The sequence below is a fragment of the Emiliania huxleyi genome, assembly GCF_000372725.1.
Source record: "Emiliania huxleyi CCMP1516 chromosome Unknown EMIHUscaffold_150, whole genome shotgun sequence".
NCBI lineage: Eukaryota > Haptophyta > Isochrysidales > Noelaerhabdaceae > Emiliania > Emiliania huxleyi.
This window is the reverse complement of record NW_005201091.1, coordinates 273610-295182: the sequence shown is the minus strand read 5'-3', so window position 1 is coordinate 295182 and position 21573 is coordinate 273610. Positions and strand designations below refer to the sequence as shown.

At 69.0% G+C, this 21573-nt stretch overlaps 2 protein-coding genes across 2 annotated transcripts in view; both read right to left on the bottom strand.

Moving 5' to 3' along the window:
* EMIHUDRAFT_111379 (hypothetical protein) overlaps positions 1 to 7888 on the bottom strand; it is a gene marked incomplete at both ends in the record, with an annotated part of 12402 nt that extends 4514 nt beyond the window's left edge. The window contains 9 exons of the mRNA XM_005786520.1: positions 627 to 721; positions 1471 to 1596; positions 1664 to 1822; positions 1891 to 1959; positions 2460 to 2810; positions 2954 to 3508; positions 3877 to 4350; positions 5148 to 5561; positions 6737 to 7888. Of these exons, the coding sequence (XP_005786577.1) occupies positions 627 to 721; positions 1471 to 1596; positions 1664 to 1822; positions 1891 to 1959; positions 2460 to 2810; positions 2954 to 3508; positions 3877 to 4350; positions 5148 to 5561; positions 6737 to 7888 (3395 nt within the window). The remainder of the gene's footprint in view (positions 1 to 626; positions 722 to 1470; positions 1597 to 1663; positions 1823 to 1890; positions 1960 to 2459; positions 2811 to 2953; positions 3509 to 3876; positions 4351 to 5147; positions 5562 to 6736) is intronic.
* Positions 7889 to 15510: 7622 nt separating this feature from the next.
* Positions 15511 to 16290, bottom strand: EMIHUDRAFT_111377 (hypothetical protein; the record flags this gene model as incomplete). Its single annotated transcript, XM_005786519.1, has 1 exon — positions 15511 to 16290. The coding sequence occupies one exon, from the start codon at positions 16288 to 16290 to the stop codon at positions 15511 to 15513; it is 780 nt and encodes a 259-aa protein (XP_005786576.1).
* Positions 16291 to 21573: the final 5283 nt, after the last annotated feature.

Sequence of the window (21573 nt, the reverse complement as noted above, 5' to 3'; positions counted from 1 at the left end):
GGCGGCGGCGGTGAGGGCGGCGGCGGTGAGGGCGGCGGCGGTCAGGGTGGCGGCGGTGAGGGCGGCGGCAACGCTGGGCGGCGGCGAACGAGGCGGCGAAGGCGGTGGCGAAGGCGGGGGTGAGGTGGGCGGCGGCAGCGAGGGTGGTGGCGGCATGGGAGGCGGCAATGAGGGCGGAGGGAGTGACGGCTGTTCGCCTGCTGCCGGCCCAGTGCCCGCGGGCGGCGGCGGCGCGCCACTCGGCCGGAAGGCGGCGGAGAGGCGCTCGCGCTCGCGGCGGAGGGACCGCACAACGGCATGCTTCGCCGCCTTTGCCTGCAACGACCGGATAACGGCGTGCTCGCGCGACGATCTGCGGGCGACCATCTCGGGCCATCTCTGGCCATCTCGGGTCAGCTCCTTTGCCTTCTCGCGCGACATAATAATAATAATAATAATAATAATAATAATAATAATAATAATAATTTGCCTTCTCGCGCGACGATCTGCGGATCCGCCGAAGCCGGGACGCAGCTCGCGCCTGCAGGACAGCTCGGAGAGATCTCTCGGAGAGACTTCTCCGAGAAGGCTCCCCCGCAGCCGAGACGCGGCGGCGCGCCGTCGCCGCAGCGTCCTGCCTCCGCCACGCCTCCATCCGCGCCTCCGCGTCACCGCCGCCGTCGCCGCCGCCGAATGCGGTCGGCGCGGGCGCGTCGGCAGCGTTTGTGATGTTGGCGAGAACCTGCGAGGAGAGCATCGCGCCCGCCGACCCTCCTCCGCCCGCCGCCGCCCTCTCCTCGAGCAGCAGCGCCAGCAGCGCGTGCTCCACCTACTCTCGGCTCCTCTCGGCTCCTCTCGGCTCCTCTCGGACAGCGCCAGCAGCAGCGCGTGGCTCCACCGATGGCGCGGCGGGCGGACCGGCTCGGCCTACCGCCGCACCGCGTGGCGGGGGGCGCAGCGAGGCGGAGGCGTCCGAGTCGGTCGCGAGCAACGACTCGTACGAGGAGGCGTCGCCCAAGTCGAGGCTCCCGCCCTACGAGACTCAGTGCCGCCGTGACGCCGCGCAGCGGTGGGAGGCGGGGGAGCGTCGGTGCAGCCGGGCGGCTCACCAGCTCGTCCGTCAGCGAGGTGTCTAGGAGGTGTCTAGGAGGTGTCTAGGAGGTGTCTAGGAGGTGTCTAGGAGGTGTCTAGGAGGTGTCTCGGAGGTGTCTAGGAGGTGTCTCGGAGGTGTCTAGGAGGTGTCTAGGAGGTGTCTAGGAGGTGTCTCGGAGGTGTCTCGGAGGTGTCTCGGAGGTGTCTCGGAGGTGTCTAGGAGGTGTCTAGGAGGTGTCGAGGAGCTGTCTAGGAGGTGTCTAGGAGGTGTCTAGGAAGTCACCAACTCATCCGTCAGCGAGGTCGTGCCGCTCTCCGGGCCGTCGCTGTCGGCTCGCCCGCTGTCCTCCCCGCCGCCGCTGCCGCCGACGTCCAACTCCAGGCTCGCCCCGCCCACACCGCCTCCGCCTCCGCCTCCGCCTCCGCCTCCGCCTCCGCCTCCGCCTCCGCCTCCGCCTCCGCCGCCTCCTCGGAGGCGGGCGCCGCTGCGGCGGCGGCCCGCGCCGCGCCGCTCTGGGAAGTGGCCTCGCCTCGGCGCGGGCGGCGCGGAGGCGGAGGCGGAGGCGGAGGGCGGCACGACGACGCGCATGACCGCGCCGCCGACGTTGGCGTAGAAGGACGCGCCGGCGGGCAGGTGCGGCGGCGCCTCGACCACCCACTGCCCCGCCTCGGCGGGGGCGGGCGGCGGCGCTGCGACGACGACGAGACGCAAGTCGCCAGAGGAAGGGTCGAGGTCGGGAGGGACGTCGACCTGTTCACAGCTCAGCGGGGTAGAGGGTGTGAATAGGAAGAGGGTCGAGGTCGGGAGGGATAGTCGACCCGGCGGAGCGAGCCACCCACGTCCGCGGTGAAGCTGCCGCCCACCGGCACTGACGGAGGGACGGCCACCTGACGGCACAGCAGAGAGCCGTCATCAGTCACCCGAAGTTGACCATTTCACCAGGAGTGGAGGGTGGGTGGAGGGGGGGGAGTGCGAAAAGGCGCAGTGTCCTCGGAGCGTCGCGTGCGCACGGAGTCGGACCGAGTACAGCACAGCGGCAACAGTGGAGCACTTGCCCTCTCGAGCGCTGGTCGGGAGACGCGGATCTGTTCTCGGGCATCCAAGCCTCGAGGTGTGGGGAGGTATGGGGAGACGCGGATCTGCTTCTCCGGCATCTAGCTATGCCAGCCTCATACCGCGCCTCCGCCGCCGCCTCGCCCTCGCCGGTGGCGGGCGGGCCTAGGGGAGGCCCCTCGACCACCAGCCTCAGTCCCTCGCTCGGCATCGAAGCGACGCCTGCAGGGGCGTGTCGCGGGACACGTCGGGGACGCGTCGAGGACAGATCTCCCTCTCTCCGCATCGAGGCGGCGCCGCTCGCGCAGTAGACTGGCAGCGGCACGGCGACCACCGGTGACACGGCCGATGCGCCGAGAGAGCCGGGCGGCACGTCCGCCACGCTGGCCGGCCACACGGCGGGGAGGCCGGGCGGCATCGCCTCGGAGAGTGCGGGCACAGCGGCCGCGGGAAGGAAGGGGGGCGGACAGGAGGAGGGCGCGCCACGCTGCTCTGGCCCGGGCCACGCGCCGCGCCGCGCCTCTGCCTCGCGCCGTTGAGCGGCGAGGTCGACGCGGAGGCCCTCGATCGCCGCCCTCCTCTCCGCCTCCGCCTCCGCCTCCGCCTGCGCCTCCGCCTGCGCCTGCGCGCCCTCCCTGCGCGTCTGCAGGGCGTCGAAGCGGCGCTCGGCCGACGCTAGAGAGTCCTATGAGCCATCCCCCATCGCGAATTCTTCATGCTTATTCGTGTCTCCATCCCTCAGCGGCGGCAAAAGAGTCCTGCAAGTCCAGTTCGCGGCTGAGCAGCCGCCCCAGTCGCCGTTGACGGAGGCCGGCCCGCCGCCGCCACCGCGCCTCCCGCCGAAGCAACCTCCGCTTCAGGGGCGCCGGAGAGCGCCGCCGCCGCCGCCGCCGCCGCCGCCGCCGCCGCCGCCGCCGGGTCGGCCTCACCCGGCGGCTCGTCGCACCGCGGAGTAGTCGAGGAGGACCGCTCGCCGGCGGCGGCGGGGGAGGCGGGGCTGCCGCCGTGCGGGTACTCCTCGATCGCGGCGGAGAGCGCCTCGACGTGCGCCCGCAGCTCGGCGATCTTGGTCGCGCCCTCGCTCGTCGAGTCTCCCGCGAACCCCTCGCTGCGGCGCGCCGCCACCGCCGCCACCGCCGCCGCCGCCGCCTCCGCCGCCGCCGCCGCCTCCCTCTGCGCGGCCTGGACGAGCGCCGCGCCGGCGGCCGGGTCGGCAGCTTGTCCGAGCCGGATGGCCAAGGCGGACACCACCGACGTCGGATCGCGGAGCAGAGGAGGCGCCGCGGCGGCGGCGGCGGCACCCACGCCTCCGCGCGAAGCCGGGCTAAGCGGCGCCGGGGCGAGAGCGGAGCCGCGGCGGGCTTCGGCGCGCGCGAGCAGCTCCTGCGAAGAGGCAGCCTCGGGTGAGGCTTGGGTGACCTTGGGTGACCTTGGGTGACCTTGGGTGACCTTGGGTGAGCTCGGGCGACCTCGAGCGATCTCGAGTGATCTCGAGTGATCTCGAGTGATCTCGGGAGACGCGCCTCGATCTGCGGCTGCCTGGCCTCGAGCGGAGAAGAGGAGTCGCCGACTTCCTCGAAGGTCGCGCGCCCCGCCAGCCCGAGCTGCGCCAGCACGAGCTGCGCCGAGCCCCCAGCGGCTCCGCCTCCGCTGCCGCCTCGCGCCCCTCCTGCCCGCCCCCCCCCCTCCTCCGCCTCCTCCTCCTCGTCTGCGCCGCGCCACCTTCCGCCACCCTCCGCACCCTCCGCAACCTCGGCCGCCCTCCCCTCCTCGTCGGCAGCCCTCTCCTCCTCCTCCTCCTCCTCCTCCTCCTCCTCCTCCTCGGCGGCGGCGGCCGGCCGCGGTAGCTGGGACTGCACGCGCCTCAGCATCTCGGCAGCGAGCTCTTCCACCGCCAGAGGCCCAGAGCGCAGCGAACCGACATACCCCACCCCTCCACACTCGCCGCCGCCTCCGCCTCCGCCTCCGCCTCCTCCGCCGCCGCCGCCGCCTCCTCCTCCATCGTCGCCGCCATCGTCGTTCTCGGCCGACGCCGCCTCCTCTTCCCCTTCACCCGAGCCGAGCAACTCGTTTAGCTCCGCGGCCAAGTCCACCGCCTCGCCTCTGCCTCCGCCTCTGCCTCCGCCTCCGCCGCCGCCGCCTCCGCCGCCGCCGCCTCCGCCGCCGCCGCCGCCCGCGCCAGCCAGATCCGCGTCCGCGCCGGACCCGCCTCGCAGCAGCCGGCCCTTGCGCGCGAAGCTGTGTGGTGTCAGCTGCGAGGGAGCCCCTCCTCCTGCCTCTCCTCCTCCGCCTCCGCCTCCGCCTCCTCCTCCTCCGCCTCCTCCTGCCCCTCCGCCGCCGCCTCCTGCGCTCCCGCCTCCTGCGCCTCCGCCTGCGCCTCCGCCTGCGCCTCCGCCGGCCGCAGTGCTCGCCTCCCCCCCCTCCTCCTCGGGCAGGTGGTACGCGCCTCTGCCCCGCACCGGCTCCTCCTCCCAAGAGTGACTCCTCCGCGGCGCTGACGAGGGAGCGCCGCCGCCCCCAGACCCGCGACCTGCCTCCCGCCCCGTCGCCGCCCCGCCGCCGCCGCCTCGCCGCTCCGCCTCCTCCCTCGCCCCGTGCGCTGCCGCGGCGGCGTCGGCGCGCCTCTGCTCCGCTGCTCGGCGCGCCGCCTCGCCACGCGCCGCGGCGGAGCGCGCCGCCGCCCTCCTGCCTCTCCTCTAACGCCTTCGGCCTCCCCCTGAGACTTGCTCCCTGCTGGTCTGCCGGCCGTCCCGCCTGCGACATGCGCTAAGCATGGAGCGAGCGGCGAGGGACGGAGGCAGGAAGGTGCGCGTGCCTACGCAGGTATGGACCCTAGGGTGGAGGACGGGGTGGCGAGGCGCGAGGGCGGATGAGGGAGGTAGGTAGGCGGTGACATAGGTGGAGGCAGCGACGGCGGAGAGGTAAGCTGGCCGGAGTTTGCGGCCAGGCGGGGAGGGACAGGGTGCGGAGGGCGGGGACAGGGTGAGGAGGGCGGGGACAGGCAGGAGGAGGAGGGCGGCACCTCCTTTGCCCTCCGCGCCTGCACCTCTCGCTTCTCGCTCAGCCACGCGCGCGCCGCGGCGCGCTCGTCGGCGCTCGGCTTGCGCGCCGGCGCGCCCGCAGCCACCGCCGCCGACTCCGCGTCTCGCGTCGCCCGCGGAGCTGTCCGCGCCGCGCTGACCCCAAACGCAACCGCCGGCGCCGTCGTCGCGTCAACCGGTGTGGCGGCAGCGGCGGCGGCGGCGGTGGCCGCCGCCGCCGCGGCTGCGGAGCGCGCGCGCTGGCGGAGCAGCTCGGCGGCGGCCGCACGCTCCTCGGGCGTCACGCTGCGCGGCGGCGGCCGCCCCTCCCTCCGCGCGTGCGGCACTGCTGACGACCCGAATGCGGTTGCAGGCTCGGCCGCCGGCTTTGGAGAGCCGGCGGCGGGCGCGCGAGGCTGGCGCGGCGGAGAGGCGGCGGGCGGGCGGGCGGACGGGGCGCTGCCGCGAGGCGGGGGCCGGCCCTGCTCGCGCGGTGGCGCCTGCGAGCGACCCGCCGCCGCGCCGCCTCGGCTCGCAGGCTCGGCTCGCCACCTCGGCTCCGCTGGCGGCGGTAGCGGCCGTTGGCTGGCAGCTGCGGCGGCGGCACCGCTAGCCGCTCTCTCGACGCCGCGCCGCGCTGCACCTCGCTCCCGCGTCTCCTTGGCCGCACTGCGCCCGCCGTCGCTGGAGGTGGATGGGCCAGCGGCGGCAGGCAGTGTGGGAGAGGGAACGGCCGGCGGCGTCGGCGGCGGCGGAGGCATTGGCAGCCCGGCGCTGGCGTGCGCGAGGGCGGCGGCGTGCGCGCGACGCGCTCGCTCGGCAGCCTGAGCCAAGAAGTCGTGGCTGGAGGAGCTGGGCGCTCCAGGTCGCAGCATTCGCTCGAACACACAGCCGGTAGGCCGTGCGAAATCCGAAAAAAAGTACTCAGTATGACCCGCGCTCGCTGGGTGCGCTTCAGAATCGAGAATCGGCTCACGCACCTCTGCTCGCGTACCCTCACCCATAGAATTGTCACCGCCAGTGAGTGCGAGATAGGGCTGGCCGCTGGCGGCTAGCCCCTGAGGAGAGTGACCAGAGACACCTCGCATGACCCCACACACGGTCTAGTCCGGCCTCGCGGTCGGCGGAGATTGCTAGAGGACGAGCAAGCCTGCTCTAGCCTCGCACGTTGCTTCCTGTCGTCTGTTGTTTGTTGTGCCCTTGTTTGTTTCTCTTGGCACCTTGGAGTGCTGGGGGGGGCGACAGGAAGAATGTGGCCCTGAGCTCGTGCTTGGTGGCCCGCAACAAGTGAAAGAAAGAAAGAAAACACACATTGCAAGGGAGGGATGCAACAAGCAAGGGCCGAAGCTTGGCCGAGAAAATTTCTTTTTCTCGTGCGAGAGAGTTTGGTGTGCTTCTCAGACGTTGCGAGGCCACAAGGGCCGCGCGTGACGGGAGCTCCTTTTACTTTTGACCGACGGCCGCCGAAATGGCGCGGCCAAATCGCCAAATTTGGGGACGTGTTCAGCCTACAGGTGTGCCGGAGGGAGAAAATTTCTTCTTTTTCCCTTTTGTAAATAGCGAAGGGCAGCCGTCACGCATGGGACACGACCTCGGGCTCCGACACGTGCTCGTGCCTCGGGTCCTCCACCTCCTTGGTGGCGACTGGGCCGGCGCCATCGCAGCGCCAGAGGCGCGGCTCGTAGATGAGAACGTCGAGCAGAGCCGCGGCCGCGGCGCCGAGCAGCGAGCCGATCCAGTCGATCCACTGCGGCCCGTCGTCCCAGTCGATGCCGCCGGAGCTCGCCACGCCAAACGCGCGCAGCGGGTTGAAGCTGCCCTGGTTGGCAGCGGCGTTGGACATCATCGTCGCGGCGATGTAGGTGAAGCCGATCAGGATGGGGCACGCCATGCTGCCGAGCTTCTGGCCCGCCCACATGTGCACGAGGACGACGATAGTGCTGAGAAACGCCGAGAGCAGCACGCGGTGGCCGTCGGCCTTGAGCGGACCCTGCTCGTAGGCAGTGGTGTGGTACGCGTCCCAGAGGCAGCCGTGAGAGTAGGTGCCGTACAGAAGCGCACCGCCGAGCGCGGCGCCCGTCAGCTGCGCCACGGCGTAAACGAGCAGCCGGAGGGGCGTCACGAGACCGCGCAGTGCGAGACCGAGCGTGACCGCCATATTGAAGTGCCCGCCGCTGCACAGTGTGTGCCCATCCATCCCCGCGTGGGCTGCCTTGTACGAGAGGGCCATGGTCACCGCGGCGGCAAAGCCGGCGATCAGCCCCTCGACGATGACAACGGTGGGCGGGGGGCACATGCTCATCGACATCGAGCCCGATGCCATGCCGCCCATGCCGCCCATTGACATTGAGCCGCTGGGCTCGGGCTCGGGCTCCGGCTCGGCGCCGCCCATGGACATGCCCATGCCCATATCCATCAGCCGCCTCCCCACGCCCATGTCGCCCATGTCCATGCCCATACCCATGGGCGGCGGGGACGCGTCCATGCCCATATCCATCGGCGGCGGGGACGTGTCCATGCCCATGCTCATCGGAGGCGGCGATGCCGCATCCATGCCGGGCATCATCATCGGTGGCGGCGATGCGGCGACCACAGGCGGTGGGGACGGCGGATACGGGCCGTTGGCGCACTGAGAGAGGCAGGACCAGAGTGCGGCTGGTGTCGCGCCCGCAGCAAAAATAACCCAGATCGCCGTGAGGACGAGCTCGATCAAGCCAAGTCGCAGCTCGAGTAGGAGCGGCATGGCGCGGCCGCCTCGGAGTGCGAGAGCGAGAGAGCGCGTTGCGTTCCAAGGCGATTGGCGCAGTTACGTTTACCGCGGGCGCTTTCCAGGCCGGGGAGCAAAGAAACCGAAGCTTCTTGCTCTCTTCTCTCTTTCTCTCTCTCAATCCCTGTGTGGTGGCGGCGTGCCGTCCTCCCATCCCTCCAGCAGAATCCATCCCGAGGCGGGCACGGGGGTAAGATCGGGAGATGAGCACTTGAGCACTGGATAGGGTCGGTTCCGCATGGTACGGGACCCCTCGATCGGGAGATTGTTTGTAAGATCGGTGCTCTCATTGGGCAATATCTGCTTGTAGCTCGAGGCGGCTGCTCGTAAAAGGACTTTGAGCACCTCAGGGTCGACTCCTTCAGGGTATTCGTGTCCTTCATGCACAAATCTCGCCACAAGATCGCAAAACTCAGGCTGACGTCAAGAGCGTCTGAAGGCTCGCAAATCTCGCCCGCTTCTCCTCCGATAAGCCCGCCTGCCAATCTCGAACATACTTCTGTAGGATGCGACGGTGCATCGTGTCACCACCTCCTCTCAGCAGCAAATCAACCACGTGGTCGTGTAAAGCTGTCGCGGGGGCGCGTCCGACGACGCGTTATTCTCTGAACGCTGTGGCGGCGGCGGTTTGAGAGAAACAAAAATGACCCGGCGAGAAAAACTCGGACCACGAAGACAAGGAGCGCGCGCCAATGGCCGCCTCCGTGACACTCCCACCTCCTGGGCCGGCGCGGGAGTTTTACTGCCGAGTTTCTCCCGGCCGGCCGCCTCCTGACACGCCCACTGACCGAGCCCATCGAAAAAAATTCGGCGCGCCGCACTGCTCTGACCCCTGCTCGCCCCTGCTCGCCCCTGCTCGCCACTGTCGCCTCGGTTGCCGAGGCTGCCGCGCACCCGCGCGCTACGCGACTACGAACTGCACCAGCTGGGCTCGAACCAACGACCAAAACGTCCCCGACCCGAACGCTGCACCAACTAGGCCACACCGCAGGCTCGATATGCAATACGCACAAAACTGGCCGCTCATAAAGCACTACTCATTTGCCGAGGCCACGCGGCGCCCCTCCACAGCCAGCCTACCCTCCTATCGCGCCACTCGAAGCCCCGCTGCCGCCTCTCGCCTACCGCGCTGCCCTCGCCTGCCACCGCACCGCCCGCGCTCCAGCCTAACCAGCTCTGCATCTCGCAACACACACTTGACAGGGACAGACCAGGCGCAGGAAAAGGGAGCGGGGCCCGAATCCAAGGGACCACCCCGTCGGGCGGAGGAGCTGTGAACTCAGGTCCAGCAGGAAGGCTGCTGGCTCCTGACTCATCCCCCAAATCCCCCACACCTTGGCGGCCTGAAACCTTACCATTCCGACACCTCACACACACCCCTCCCCTAGGGCTAAGCAGTGCGCGAGCCCACCCGACTCAGGCGAGACGTCGACCACTCCTCGGGAATAGTTCTGTCAGTGGCTGCACTAGACGCCCACAGAGGCGCGCGGCGCGGGCAGATGACTAGGGGAGAAAAAGCGGAGAACCTAGCTCGCTGGGAGATGTGCGCAACCTAAAGACGGGAATAGGGGAGAAGTGTCAGTGTGAGGGGAGGGCGTAGGCTGGCGTTTTTGCCTTTGAAAACTGAACAGTTTTTTTAAAATGACCCGGCGAGACTTAGAGCTGACTACAGAACTTACTACAGACTAGTGCTGTTAGAGGGCCTGTTACGATACACCGCATTCCGCATCAGCAATATCAGCGCACAATCACCAAAAGGTGGAAGAGCTTTCCCGGTCTCAGTCATTCAGGTCACAACACACGTGTCACCCCTGGTCCGTCACCCCTCGTCCACCTCGCACGCCTCGCCACTATCCCGCAATCGCATCAGCACGAGCCGGCCCCGCACACCCGGGTCGTGCGGCTCGGCGGGCGCATAGGAGAGGCCGGCGGCGGAGGTGCACTGCTCCGTCGCGAGCCCTCTGCGGCGGCACATCGCATAAAAGGACGCCTCCCGCTCCGCGCACCGCTCCCTGTGGGCGAGCAGCGCGACTGTGGGCCTGCCTCGGCAGGCGCTCGCGATCGTCGCCGCGAGGGGAGCGATGGTGTCCTCCTCCGCCGGCATGTCGCCCTTCCAGTGCAGCGTCTCGCACACCAGGACGACGTCAAACGCCTCATCGACGGCCGTCCCCCAGAGCAGTTCCGCCGCGCAGATCACTCCCTCGAGCCCGCGCTGAGCGATGCGTGCGCGGATCGCGCCGACGCGGCCCTCGACGTCGGTCACGCGGTACTCCCGCAGCGCCGCCGCAAAGCCGGGATTGCTCCCCAGTGCGAGAGCCAAGTCGCCAGTCCCGGCGCCAAGCTCGAGCACTCTCTGCGGCGCGGCAGGCAGACCGACGGCGCGCCGGCCCGCTTCGCACGACAGGAGGGCGGTCAGCCAGCGGCTGCAGTCCCACTCGCGACCGCCGGTCGAGTCCATGAATGGAGGACAGAGAGCGGCGTACGCACGCGCAGCCTCCAGCGCCTGGCCTACGGTCAGACATCGAACCACACCGCCTGCCGCCTCCTCGAGGACGCGATGCCCAGCCGCGAGCAGTTCTTCGACGTGCGACAGCAGCGTCACAGCGTCGCAGCCGTTGTCCTCGTACACGCAGTCCAGGCAAAACGACTGCGCACCTCCGTCACGGACAAGGCCGACAGCGCCGCAGCAGCCAACCACGCCACTCCCGCAGCAGTCGAGGATGTAGTCGTCCATGTTCAAAGCTCCCTTGCACGCCACTCGCACGCCACTGGGCACGGGACTGGCGCGCACTGGCCCAAACACCGGCAAAGACCTGGCGAGTACTCGAGTAGAGCCACGCCTGCTATTCACAGCACAAGCTGTGCTGGCGTCCGGGTCCGTTTTCACGTAACAAGTACACAAGCCCTCGCCGAGGGCTCGGGCATGCGCAGCGAAAAGCAGACGGACCCCCCCCCCCCCCTGTGAAAAAGTGAGGCGTGGTCTCTACTCGCCAAAAAGTCTCGCGAGAAAAAGATTAAAACTCCTGGGCTCTCAATGCCTAGCCCGCCGTTCTGTCAGCCGCGGCCCGCATGTCCAGACAGTGCGGGCCTCGACGCCACACTAGGTCCATTGGGTTGAACCCTGGCTTGTCTCGAAGGTGAGGTATAGAGGGTCACATGGGGAATGCGAACTCGTCATGATGCGCGGCGACGGCGGCGTCGATATCTATCGACGCCGCCGCCCCGCGCTCCAAAACGGTCGCGTACGCATATGCGCACAACTAGGTACGTGCTGCCCCCATTGGATTTGGGCCATACACCGTCCCTCTCCACTCCTCCTTGCACCACTGAAGCATATGCAGCTGATGTGAGCAAGGTCGCCTAAGCGGCCCCCCTCGCTGTGGGTTGCCGTAGTTGGACCAATGCCACGCGTTGTGGCGAAGATGGCCTTATGCAGAGCCTGGCCGGGCCGTCTTCGGGCCCGGCCGCCCTAACAGTACGACGCATACGCGCCGCGACCGCTTCAAGTGTCGCCGCCGCCGCAAGGCGGACGGCGCCCGCCGCCCAGCCAACAGTGGCTAGGGCGGGGGAAGGGTGGATTCGAGCCGCCCGCACGCTCGTGCGGTAGGGAGGCTCGTGTAAAGCACGCCGTGCGCAAGCACAGGTGCGCGTTTGAAGCATTCGAGTCGCAGCAGCGGAGGCTGCTGCTTACTGGTTTGTGGCACGCCACGCGTCTCGCGCGGTGAGTGCTGAGATACGCCCCGAGCACGATCGCCGGGGCGGCTGCATGACTAGAACGACCCGTGCCGTGGCACAGGTCGAGTAGAGAGGGCCGCACACGCGTCCTTGCGGGCGGCCCGTTGTGAAGGATCGAGCACACCGAAGCGAGGTGTGCTCGTGTTGCAAGTGTCGCCGCCGCCGCAAGGCGGACGGCGCCCGCCGCCCAGCCAACAGTGGCTAGGGCGGGGGAAGGGTGGATTCGAGCCGCCCGCACGCTCGTGCGGTCGGGGGCTCGTGTAGAGCACGCCGTGCGCAAGCACAGGTGCGCGTTTGAAGCATTCGAGTCGCAGCAGCGGAGGCTGCTGCTTACTGGTTTGTGTGGCACGCCACGCGTCTCGCGCGGTGAGTGCTGAGATACGCCCCGAGCACGATCGCCGGGGCGGCTGCATGACTAGAACGACCCGTGCCGTGGCACAGGTCGAGTAGAGAGGGCCGCACACGCGTCCTTGCGGGCGGCCCGTTGTGAAGGGTCGAGCGCGCCGAAGCGAGGTGTGCTCGTGTTGCAAGTGTCGCCGCCGCAACAAGGCGGACGGCGCCCGCCGCCCAGCCAACAGTGGCTAGGGCGGGGAAAAGGTGGATTCGAGCCGCCCACACGCTCGTGCGGTAGGGAGGCTCGTGTAGAGCACGCCGTGCGCAAGCACAGGTGCGCGTTTGAAGCATGGAGTCGCAGCAGCGAAGGCTGCTGTTTACTGGTTTGTGGCACGCCACGCGTCTCGCGCGGTGAGTGCTGAGATACGCCCCGAGCACGATCGCCGGGGCGGCTGCATGACTAGAACGACCCGTGCCGTGGCACAGGTCGAGTAGAGAGGGCCGCACACGCGTCCTTGCGGGCGGCCCGTTGTGAAGGATCGAGCGCGCCGAAGCGAGGTGTGCTCGTGTTGCAAGTGTCGCCGCCGCAACAAGGCGGACGGCGCCCGCCGCCCAGCCAACAGTGGCTAGGGCGGGGAAAAGGTGGATTCGAGCCGCCCACACGCTCGTGCGGTAGGGAGGCTCGTGTAGAGCACGCCGTGCGCAAGCACAGGTGCGCGTTTGAAGCATGGAGTCGCAGCAGCGAAGGCTGCTGTTTACTGGTTTGTGGCACGCCACGCATCTCGCGCGGTGAGTGCTGAGATACGCCCCGAGCACGATCGCCGGGGCGGCTGCATGACTAGAACGACCCGTGCCGTGGCACAGGTCGAGTAGAGAGGGCCGCACACGCGTCCTTGCGGGCGGCCCGTTGTGAAGGATCGAGCACACCGAAGCGAGGTGTGCTCGTGTTGCAAGTGTCGCCGCCGCCGCAAGGCGGACGGCGCCCACCGCCCAGCCAACAGTGGCTAGGGCGGGGGAAGGGTGGATTCGAGCCGCCCGCACGCTCGTGTGGCCGGGAGGCTCGTGTAGAGCACGCCGTGCGCAAGCACAGGTGCGCGTTTGAAGCATTCGAGTCGCAGCAGCGAAGGCTGCTGTTTACTGGTTTGTGGCACGCCACGCGTCTCGCGCGGTGAGTGCTGAGATACGCCCCGAGCACGATCGCCGGGGCGGCTGCATGACTAGAACGACCCGTGCCGTGGCACAGGTCGAGTAGAGAGGGCCGCACACGCGTCCTTGCGGGCGGCCCGTTGTGAAGGGTCGAGCGCGCCGAAGCGAGGTGTGCTCGTGTTGCAAGTGCCGCCGCCGCCGCAAGGCGGACGGCGCCCACCGCCCAGCCAACAGTCGGTAGGGCGGGAAAAGGTGGATTCGAGCCGCCCGCACGCCCGTGCGGTAGGGAGGCTCGTGTAGAGCACGCCGTGCGCAAGCACAGGTGCGCGTTTGAAGCATTCGAGTCGCAGCAGCGAAGGCTGCTGCTTACTGGTTTGTGTGGCACGCCACGCGTCTCGCGCGGTGAGTGCTGAGATACGCCCCGAGCACGATCGCCGGGGCGGCTGCATGACTAGAACGACCCGTGCCGTGGCACAGGTCGAGTAGAGAGGGCCGCACACGCGTCCTTGCGGGCGGCCCGTTGTGAAGGGTCGAGCGCGCCGAAGCGAGGCGTGCTCGTGTTGCAAGTGTCGCCGCCGCCGCAAGGCGGACGGCGCCCGCCGCCCAGCCAACAGTGGCTAGGGCGGGGGAAGGGTGGATTCGAGCCGCCCGCACGCTCGTGCGGTAGGGAGGCTCGTGTAGAGCACGCCGTGCGCAAGTACAGGTGCGCGTTTGAAGCATTCGAGTCGCAGCAGCGGAGGCTGCTGCTTACTGGTTTGTGGCACGCCACGCGTCTCGCGCGGTGAGTGCTGAGATACGCCCCGAGCACGATCGCCGGGGCGGCTGCATGACTAGAACGACCCGTGCCGTGGCACAGGCCGAGTAGAGAGGGCCGCACACGCGTCCTTGCGGGCGCCCGTTGCGAAGGGTCGAGCGCGCCGAAGCGAGGTGTGCTCGTGTTGCAAGTGTCGCCGCCGCCGCAAGGCGGACGGCGCCCACCGCCCAGCCAACAGTGGCTAGGGCGGGGGAAGGGTGGATTCGAGCCGCCCGTACGCTCGTGCGGCCGGGGGGCTCGTGTAGAGCACGCCGTGCGCAAGCACAGGTGCGCGTTTGAAGCATTCGAGTCGCAGCAGCGGAGGCTGCTGCTTACTGGTTTGTGGCACGCAACGCGTCTCGCGCGGTGAGTGCTGAGATACGCCCCGAGCACGATCGCCGGGGCGGCTGCATGACTAGAACGACCCGTGCCGTGGCACAGGTCGAGTAGAGAGGGCCGCACACGCGTCCTTGCGGGCGGCCCGTTGTGAAGGATCGAGCGCGCCGAAGCGAGGCGTGCTCGTGTTGCAAGTGTCGCCGCCACCGCTGCACGCGGGCTGGGCTATCGCCTGCAGGATGAGGCTAAAAGAGGCATAGTTCCCCGCGTAGAACACATAGCAAAAGGACTCCCAATCTAAGCAAAGCCAGTTGCTCCATCCGGATGACGCATCAGAACTCGTCCCTGTCTCCACACAGGTGAGCGAGGACCACACCGGGTCAGACGTCAACAAGAGCGCGTGGCGCATCACGAACGACCTCCACCTGGCGACGGCCGGCCAGGACGGCTTCGTCGAGGGGAGTGGGCCAGCGAGCCCGGTGAAGGACAGCGGCTGGAGGCGGGGGAATAACGTGCATCTGCAGCCAGACGGCTCGCTCACGGAGGGGCGTGGGCCGCCGTCGCCCGTTCGCAACTCGGCATGGCGCGGCGGCCAGGCTGGGAGCGGTATCCCGATGGGCAATCACGCGAGCGACTACTCCACCAGCGCCTTCCAGCAGCCGGTGCCGAGGACCAAGGAGAGGTAGACGTCGGACCGCAGGACTACTCTGCTAGACCCGGGTCGTCGAGAGGTCTTTGAACTGGGGGCGTTTTTGTTTTTGGCACTCGCATGAGTCGCTTAGCCAAGGGCTTAGAGGGGAAGAGGCGCGGCTCTCTGGACTCTGCTCTCTCGGTTCCGCGATTGTACATACGTACTTTTTCGCCACACACACAACCGAACACACAATCCCGCCCGGCGCGCCGCGCACGCGGAGCGAACATACTCAACTGTGGAGTAGGATTCCTCGACGAATCAAGACCCCCCTCCCCCTCCCTTGCCTTCCCCCTCCGAAAGTACATGGATTCATCAACAGCTCAGCCTGAACTCCGCAACGCGCAAGCGATTGCCACTTCAAGCTCGGAGACCTCTCTGGTACATGTGTGTGTTGTGGCGCCTGGCCACACCTCCTGCTCCGACGGGCCCCATTCTCGACAATGGAGGGCTGCAGGGCCGCCATCATTTCAAGAGGTTGGCAGGACGCGTGAATTTTGACGTAGAGTCGACACGCTGCCGGTGGAGGCAATGCATCTACATTCACGCCGACCCTCAATCTGGTCAGGTCTCCTCGCCGCCGTTGCATTCGACGCACATGTACGCGGGCTGCCAGTGCGACGTGTCATACACGACGCACTGGTAGCAGAACGTGCCCTCGCAATCGATGCACCCGCGAAAGAATGCCTGGCTGCAAGGCTCGCAGTACTTTTGCATGCAGAGCGTGCAGCGGCGAGCGTCGGAAAGGGGCTTCGGAGGTGTCACCGCCTCGGCTCCCGCCTCCGACACCTCAACGCACATGGCACACTCACGGAGGCGGGCAAGAGAAAGAGGGCCTGTTGGGATCGGGTAGCGGTCCTCTTTGAGGACACGCAGCGACTCGAGGCTTGCAGCGAGCGACTCGAGTGTGGCAAAGGCCGAGGCGTCGAAGGGCGTGGCCTTGACGAGGCCCTTCCGGAAGACGGCGCGGCGCAGGTCGACAGTACGCAGGACAGTCGAGCCTCGGAGCGGCTCAAGGCCGCTGCCGTCGATGCGAGTGCAGCCAGCGAGGCTGACGGTCACCGTGTGCTGCTTGGCCTGAACGCGCTCGAGCAGCTTGGTCAGCATCCCGTCCGTAAGCTTCTCGGCACAGGAGGGTGGGAAGCTGATGCTGGTCCAAAGGGAGCCGTTGCTTGCAAGCGCCCGCACGGCTTTGTTGCAGCGGGCGAGGTGGCAGAGGTCAACGAGTTGGAGGGTCTTGCAAATCGCCAGTAGGAGGTCTTCGGAGAGGTCGAGCAGGCGGAGGGCAGCGCCGACCGCCGGCGGAGGCGGCGCCTCCGCCGCCGCCGCCAGCGAAGGCTCCATTTGCGGAAGGCTGGCGCACAGGAATTTCTTTTTCAGCTCGATGCAAGGGATGAACTATCGCGCCGGGCAAAAGGCTCACCGAAAGAAGATACCCCCACGGCAACAACACCCTACCCCACCCCTTCGGCAACCAAGCCCTGTTGTCATCGTTCGGTTGCACGTTGCAACACTGTGCGTCCCTCAACTCGAGTGGGCGTCACGGCGACGACACTAGCAGACTCATACTCAGTCGCCAACGACGCTAGCAGCTCATACTCAGCAGTCCCGTCCACCTCCAAACGAGCATGCGCCAGGCTCGGCTGACGCTTGCCCTCGCCCTCGCTGCTGTGCTGCTGTGGCTCGGCTCCCTTGCTTCGATTGGCGGCCCGCTCAGCAGCAAGCCGGCGTCACATTTCGCGCCACAGACCTTTGCGGTCCAGCGAGACGAGTCTGGTTCGGCTGCCTCTGCGGCAGCAAAGTTGACGCCTGCTGACCCGGTCGCACCGACACCTGCTGACCCGGTCGAGAGGCGGGCTGGGCCAATCGCGCCGCCGCTTCCGGAGCTCGCTGGGCATGTGAGCACCGGCCCGGATCGCGGTGCAGCCGTCTCCGCGCCTCTGTCCGTCGCGCCCTCCCACCTCTGCGCCCCTCCGCCAGACGGCCGGCTGACTTGGAAAGAGGTGCGGAGGGAGGGCCTGCTGCCTCGCAGACCGTGCAACGCGACGAGCCGCGCCGCCGCAGAGCTCGCCCTCTGCTCCCTGGCAGAGGCGGTGGCGGGGGGCAGAGGCGAGCTGCTGCTGGTCTACGGCTCCGCCTCCACCGCCGCCGGCCTCGCCGCGCTCAACAGGACCACCACCTCCGCTGCGCGGGCGCTCGGAGGGCGGAGGCTGCTGCTGCTCGCCTCCGGTCCCGCCGCGGCGCGGGTTGGCGGCGACGCCGGCGTGCCTACCTTCTCGGCGGACGGACCGGCGGACGGGGCGGGGGGCGGTGTCACCGCCCCCCTCGCCGCTGCTGCGCTGCTGCGGGCGGGGATGCGTGTGGTGCTCAGCGGCGGCGGCGGCGGCGGCGGCGGCGGCGGCGTTTGGTTCGGCGCGGACCCGTTTGGCGGCTTGTACGGGGACGCGGATGTAGAGGTGCTGAGCGAGGGGTGGGACGAGGTGACGGCGGGAGGTCACATCCACGGCACCGGAGACGAGGCGATGGGGTGGTCTGGCTACTCCGAGACGCTGCGCATCAGCTACGCCAGCCCTGCGCTGCTCTCGCTGCAGCCGAGTCGCCAGGCCGTGGCGCTGGTGGAGCGGTTGGCTGCGGGCGGAGGGCTGGGCGCCGCGTCCCTCACCGAGCAGCTCTTCGGCCCGAGCCACGACGGGGTGCTGCGCGGAGGCGTTCAGGTGCGGGCGATGCGGCCCGACTGCTTCGCGAGCGCCGAGCGAGTCTTGCGTGGGATGGCGCCGTCGGCGCTCGTTGTCGCGGGCGGGGGGGCCGCCGCGTTCGCGCGCCGGCTGGCGGCGGGCGCGGCGGCGGGCGCGGCGGCGGCAGGCGGGGCGGCGGCGGCGGCGGCGGCGGCGGCGGGGTCGGCGGCGGCGGCGGCGGCGGCGGCAGAGCGCAGCCTCACTCCCACATCCAAGGCCGGACCTGCCCAGCTAGCCCCGTAGGCGCTCCGCGACGCGGAGGCGGAGGCGGAGGGTCTCGTGACGGCGGCGGCGGCCGAGGCGCTGTCTGCAGGGAGCCGAGGCGGTGGCGGCGGTGCGAGCTCTTCCGTGCTGAGAGAGGGCGTGCTGAGAGGCGTGCGGTCGAGGCTAGCCGCCCAACTCGCAAGGCTGGGCGGCGGCGGGGCGGCCGTGCCCGCCTCAGCCACCGTCGCCGCCTCTGCCACCGTGCCCGCCTCCGCCACCGTCCCGCTGGGCACGGTGAGCGACGCGCAGAAGGGGCTCCGCGACGACGCGATTTGGTCGACCCCGCAGGCGTCCGCCGCAGCCGCCGTCGCCGCTGGCTGCGCCGCCGCGCCCGCCGCTTCGCCGGCGGAGGCGGCGATGCGGTTGGACCCGCTCGTGCAGGCGGAGGAGATCTTCCCCGCCAACTGCGACGGGCGGGACGAGGAGGACGGGCCCGGGGGGCTGGCGGCGGTCTGCGAGACGGTGCGGCGGAGCGGGGTGGACGAGCGAGCGAGAGAGGTGAAGCCCCGTCGCAGCCTCGGCCGCACCTCGGCTGCACCTCGGCCGCACCTCGGCCGCACCTCGGCCGCACCTCGGCCGCACCTCGGCCGCACCTCGGCTCATCTCGGCCGCACCTCGGCTACACCTCGGCTGTACTTCGTCTGCACCTCGGCAGGTCCTCATTGCCATCTCGAACCGCAACATCCTCTCGATGCTGTCGCTGTACATGGAGGGCGTGCGCCGCGCGGGTGTGCGGCACTCTGTCGTCGTCACGCTCGACTCAGCGACGACCAAGCACGTCCAGCAGCACGGAGGCGTCACGCTGGCGAGATCACCCGAGATTACCCGAGATCACCCGAGGCTAGGCACGTCCAGCAGCACGGAGGCGTCACGCTGGCGCACGAGCACGTCCTTCGCGCAAAGGGCGGCGGCACCGACGGCCACTCGACGTCTGGCCTCAAGTTTCGGCTGCTCGTGCCGTGGCTCAAGGTTGGCTGCAACGTGCTCCTCTCGGATGTCGACGTCGTCTACTTGCGAGACCCGTTCCAGTCGTCGCCGCCGCTGCTGCACCGTGACTCGGACGTCGAGGCGACACTTCCTAGACACGTCCTAGACACCTCCTACACACCTCCTAGACACCTCCTAGACACCTCCTAGACACCTCCTAGACACCTCCTAGACACCTCCTACACACCTCCTAGACACCTCCTAGACACCTCCTAGACACCTCCTAGACACCTCCTAGACACCTCCTAGACGCCTCCTAGACACCTCCTAGACACCTCCTAGACACCTCCTAGACACCTCCTAGACACCTCCTAGACACCTCCTAGACACCTCCTAGACGCCTCCTAGACACCTCCTAGACACCTCCTAGACACTTCCTAGACACCTCCTAGACACCTCCTAGACACCTCCTAGACACCTCCTAGACACCTCCTAGACACCTCCTAGACACCTCCTAGACACCTCCTAGACACCTCCTAGACACCTCCTAGACGCCTCCTAGACACCTCCTAGACACCTCCTAGACACCTCCTAGACACCTCCTAGACACCTCCTAGACACCTCCTAGACACCTCCTAGACACCTTCTAGACACCTCCTCAGACACTCCCAGACACTGCCCAGGCCCTTCGTAGACACCTCCTGGACCCCTCCTGGAGGCTGCCTCGACCCGAGATTGGCCCGAGATTGACCCGAGATTGGCCCGAGCTGCAGGCGATGACGGACGGCTGGTCTGACGAGACGGCGTACGGCTGGCACATGGCGCTGCTCGCCGCCTCGGAGCCGAGCGCCGACGACGGCGAAGCGCTGCGCACGCCGCAGCAGGCCGCCGACGCCGCCGCCGCCGCGCAGCCGCCGCCGCCGCGCCGGATGCTTCGCTTCTGGGCGCGGGTGGCCTCTCGGGATGCGTCTCTACGTGCGGGGGCATGCTGAGCCCGGCCGGAGCTTGCCCGTAGGCGCGGAACAGCGGCCAGTTCTACGTGCGGTCGACTTCGGCCACGCTGCGAGTGATAGCGCACGCTGGCTGGCTCTGACCCTGCCCTGACCCTCCCTCAGCCACGCTGCGCTAGGCCACGCTGCGGATGATGCGCACGCTGGCCCGCCGGATGGCATCGGAGCAGGTGTGGGACGAGAGCGCCTACCCGCACGACGCAGCGGCGAGTGGTGAAGGGGTGAGGGGTGAGGGGATGCGTTGGTGGTGATGCAGGTGTGGGACCAGAGCGCATACTCGCAGGAGGGGCTCTGGCCCGCTCTCGGCCTCAAGGGGCGGGTCGGCTCGCGCGTGTCGCTGCGCGTCCTCTCCTACGGTTGCTACTGCAACACGAAGCGCGACATGGCCGAGACATGGCTTAGACATGGCTTAGACATGGCTTAGACATGGCTTAGACATGGCTTAGACATGGCTTAGACATGGCAGACATGGCTTAGACATGGCTTAGACATGGCTTAGACATGGCTTAGACATGGCTTAGACATGGCCGAGATATGGCCGCCCTCAGCCATGCCGCCGGGTGCAGCTCTGCCTGCCTCCACCTCGCGCCGCCCACGCAGGTGGTTCTTCCGCCACCTCCTCAACGAGCCCACCTGGCGCCACCACCGGCCCGTCTCCGTCCACACCAACTACCACCCCGAGAAGCAGCAGCGGATGCAGGCGCCGCACCTCCGCCTCCCCTCCGCCTCAGAGCCGTGCAGAGGAGGGCAAGGCGCCGGGCGGCGCGGGTCAGCCCCCTCGCCCGGTGTGTCGCACGCAGGCAATCTTTAACCACTACCACGTCGCGGAGGGCAAGGGCGACTGGGCGGCCCTCCGGCGGTGGAGCGGCACCGAGGGCAGCAGGAGGGCGTGCGGAGGCGGAGGCGGAGGCGGCTTCCGAGGCGGCCGCGAGCAGGCGGCGCCATATTGCCCCCCCCCCCCCCCCCGAAGGAAAGGAGTGCCTGCGGGATCCTCTAGACCCCCCCCACCCCAGCCCCCGCCCCCCCCCCCCCCCCCCCCCCCCCCCCCCCACCCCCCCCCCCCCCCCCCCCGTCACCCCCCTCCCCGCCCCCCCCCCCCCCCCCCTCCCCCCCCCTCCCCCCCCCACCCCCCCCCCCCCCCCCCCCCCCGCCCCCATCCCCCCCCCCCCCCTCCCCCCCCCCCCCCCCCCCCCCCCCACCCCCCCCCCCTCTCTTACGGTGGCATTGTCACGCCGCTACCCAGACTGTCAGCCCCGCCCGCCCGCCACGCTTGTCGCATACACCCTCTACCTCCGGTGGCACTGCAGGCCGGGCGCTCATCTGTGCGCGGTGCTCCGACGGGGTCGAGGTCCGAGCGCGGCACAACTTTCCCCCACCCTCCCCGCACACACGCACACGCGCACGCACACGCGCGCACAACACGCGCGCGCGCAACACGCCGCCGTCTCGCTTTCTCTTCGCGCCTCCGCCCCAAAGCAGGGTTGTACGCACGCCGCGTTGAGACGCTTTGCGTCGCGCTCAGGTGTTTGCGCGGTACGAGGGTCTGGCTTGCAACACCAGCGGCTGGCACCGGCTACGGCCGTCGGAGGCGCAGAGCGGCGTCGCCACCACGGTCGCCGGCGCAAAAGCCTGGCGGTGGCAGGGTAGGCACGACTTCACCTTCCACGCCGACGGCCGGCTCGACACGCCGT